The following is a 3,053-nucleotide window of genomic DNA, read 5'->3' as shown; positions in this document are numbered from 1 at the left end:
GCTAAGACAAGTGTGATAGGAAAGGAGAAGAAACAATTTGTCCCTTCCCAGTGGAGGGCTCACAGGACATGGCCAAGAGGGGATGAAGATGTCCTTGCAGTGGAGAGATGAGATGTGGTGGGACACCATAGCACAGAACCACAGCACCTTCTCCACTTGAATGGTAGGTAACTGTGGTTGAAGAAGACACCAGTGGAGAAGGGAATGCTGGAAACTCTTGGGGACAGAGAAAGAGGGAATGGGGAAGGAGGGCTAAGACAAGTGTGATAGGAAAGGAGAAGAAACAATTTGTCCCTTCCCAGTGGAGGGCTCACAGGACATGGCCAAGAGGGGATGAAGATGTCCTTGCAGAGTGATGCTTGTACCTACAGACAGCGCTGAGTAAGCAAGCAAGGCCTGAAGTTCTTAGGAACTAATTAAGGAAGCCAATTAATGCCTTCAAGCATGAACTCAAGTCCTCCAACCGCTACAATAATCAAACCACCCACTGAACTTTGCTCCTGGTCAGAAACATTGTCCTGCAACGGGGCTGAGGAGGACAGTTATTACCCACTCTGCAGCGGACAAGGTAGTTTGGACAAGGTGGGATCTTCTTCCCAGGACCAAGCAGGTTAAAACCACCCGTGAGATTTAAGCAATGCCTTTCCAGAGCAGCTCTAGCACAGTTTGAAGCCCACCATCACCTGAAGAGCTCTGAGTTTTGCACCACGCGAATGCCCCTGGACCCCGTGGCTGTGGCACAAGGAAGCGGTGGCTCAGGGCACTTACAGTCACTGTGAGGTTTTCCCAGGTGATGGCAGACACGTTGATCTTCTTGCTCTCCCAGAAACGTAGGGTTTCATTGGTGGGATGGGTGGGTGCCTCACACTTACAGCTGGAGGGAGAGAAACCAAGACAGGGGTAAGGGAAAGGTGATGGAGATGCAGGTCTGAGCTCCTGCCAAGGGGCAACAGCATTTGAGGAGGAAAAAACCCACTAGTAGATGGTGAGGAAGTCGAGCTTGCTGTGCATGTGCACAGGGTAGGTCTCTCGCAGGTGACTCAGCTTCTCTAGAGCCTCATAGATGAAGATGATGCAGATGAGGGAGGCGAAGGCTTCTTCCGTGAAGCGGGTGATGTAGCACACCAAGCAACTGGCGTCGGTGGCCACCAGCACTATGCAGAAGAAGGCGGTCCACAGCCCGATGCACGTCCGCAGAGAGAGATAGGAGAGCGTGTACTCCCTGGGAAAGCACAATAAAAGGGAGGGTGGAAAGGCCAGTGAGAGGCTCTGAGCCGTGCCTTCCTTCAGGGAAAACTGGGAGGAATTCAGGAGCGTGTCCAGGCTGTGGATGGGAAATGCAGTTTCCATGTATTACTCCAGACAGCCTCAGGGCTGTGGTGCAGGGTGTGGACCCATAGCAGGAGAAGCCAATTATTTAATTAGCATTATTTAACAATTATCTTGGGTTAACCCCTTGGAGGCTAATTGAGGTCAAGGTCTCTGTTGTGGAAGGTGGTGTTCTCCCACATCACCCCAATGCCCCAATACCAAAACCAGTTGGTTTTTCACCCAGTCATCTGCTGCCAGCAAGATGGGGCTTAAGAATATATGTAAATTGCAATAATGGTGGTTCATCTCGCATCAAAGTTATCACAACAAAAGGATTGTCATGGACATTATCATTTCACATGAAAAGTTCCTCCTTCTTCAATAAAATCATCAAAATTGGAAATATTGGTATATTTGGGCAAAATATATTTCCAGTTCCAGCCAAAACAAGGCTAAAAACTGCCTGGTTTTGTACTCAGAGGGAAGCAAATTCCCTCATTCCCAAACCAGAGGGATTTGTCTCCTCTTCCTTGTGCAGCCCATCTTGGGCATCCACATCCTTGTGGTTCCTCCTCCTGCTGCTGCTTCACTTTAACCCTAAAAACCCCAAACAACCCCATCCATCCTTGAGAGACCAAGGGCTCTTGCACCAGCACGTACTACAGCAGCAGCAAGCAATGTCTGGGACACAGGAGACAACTTAAATTTGTTAAATTTGTTAACTACCACTAAGAAAAACACAAGAAAACCAGCATTTCTCCATCACTGCCTTTTTCTGAAGGCTCTCACTGCACCTGGCTGCAGCAGCCAGCCTTACTTGCAGAATTTGTAGAGGATCTTCTCAAACACCAGGACGGGTCCAGTGCTGCCAAGGATGGTGAGAGGTTGGCCAGCAAAGAGGGAATACACCACGCCGGTCATGGATGCGCCCAGCAGTGACTCCATGGCACTCTGTCCAGGGAAGAGAGGCAGCAGTGAGTAAAGAAATCATTAGTTGGAGAAAAAAAATACAAATCCAAAGCCAATTCAGTGCAGCAAAGATTTTTGCATGAGTTTCATCCTCCCTCATGCCACCCAACAGAGAGAGGTGCTCACTATGTGGCCATCGGTCGCCTCCCCCAGCAGTCCCCCAAAGGTGATGACAGGGGACATGCAGGCACAGTAGAGGAAGAGGAAGGATGCCAGACACTGCAGCCTCAGACCATCTCGAAAGTCACTCCAGAACCACGGGGCTTTTCGTTTTACATCCCGGATCAAACCTCCAAAGAGCCTGGAGGAAGGAAAAAAAACATATAGAGCCTGTTCTCTAGAAGACCCCACAGAGTTTTCTTTGCTGCAGAAGGGAAGTCACAAGCAAGGAGTAACTTCCATTGCTAAAAAGCAGCACTCTCCTTCTCCCAGTTTACACCCAGTAGAAACTGAGGCACACAACAAAACCCCTGCAACAAAAATAAAAAGGACCCATCCCCTCTTCTTGCTCTGAGAAGCAGCAGAGCTCTACCCAGAGGTATTTGCACATCTGCTTCCACCCCAAATCAAGAAAATCTGTGTGCTTTGATGCTGTGGCTGAGCCCAGCTGTCCACATATCCCACCTGCCCAGCTCAGGTGACCAAGCTGATCATGTGGAGCCCTTCACTCAACCAACTAACCCCAAAAACCTGCTAGAAGGAAGGTGCATGCTCAGATTTTAGGTTGCCCAGAGAAGCTGTGGCTGGTCCTCCCTGGAAGTGGTGAAGGGCAG

The 3,053-nt window shown here is 49.6% G+C and overlaps 1 protein-coding gene across 1 annotated transcript in view; it reads right to left on the bottom strand.

Annotated features, from left to right (window-relative positions):
- Positions 1-3,053, bottom strand: part of LOC104521364 (electroneutral sodium bicarbonate exchanger 1) — a gene marked incomplete at its 3' end in the record, with an annotated part of 10,481 nt that overhangs the window by 3,378 nt on the left and 4,050 nt on the right. Inside the window, exons 8-11 of the mRNA XM_010163340.2 lie at positions 2,407-2,581; positions 2,129-2,262; positions 977-1,222; positions 769-874 (exon numbers count right to left, since the gene is read on the bottom strand). Coding sequence (XP_010161642.2) covers positions 769-874; positions 977-1,222; positions 2,129-2,262; positions 2,407-2,581 — 661 coding nt within the window. The remainder of the gene's footprint in view (positions 1-768; positions 875-976; positions 1,223-2,128; positions 2,263-2,406; positions 2,582-3,053) is intronic.

The sequence above is a fragment of the Antrostomus carolinensis genome, unplaced genomic scaffold (genome assembly GCF_000700745.2).
Source record: "Antrostomus carolinensis isolate BGI_N321 unplaced genomic scaffold, ASM70074v2 scaffold3620, whole genome shotgun sequence".
In the NCBI taxonomy this organism is placed as follows: domain Eukaryota; kingdom Metazoa; phylum Chordata; class Aves; order Caprimulgiformes; family Caprimulgidae; genus Antrostomus; species Antrostomus carolinensis.
This window is presented reverse-complemented; position numbering and strand designations above follow the sequence as displayed.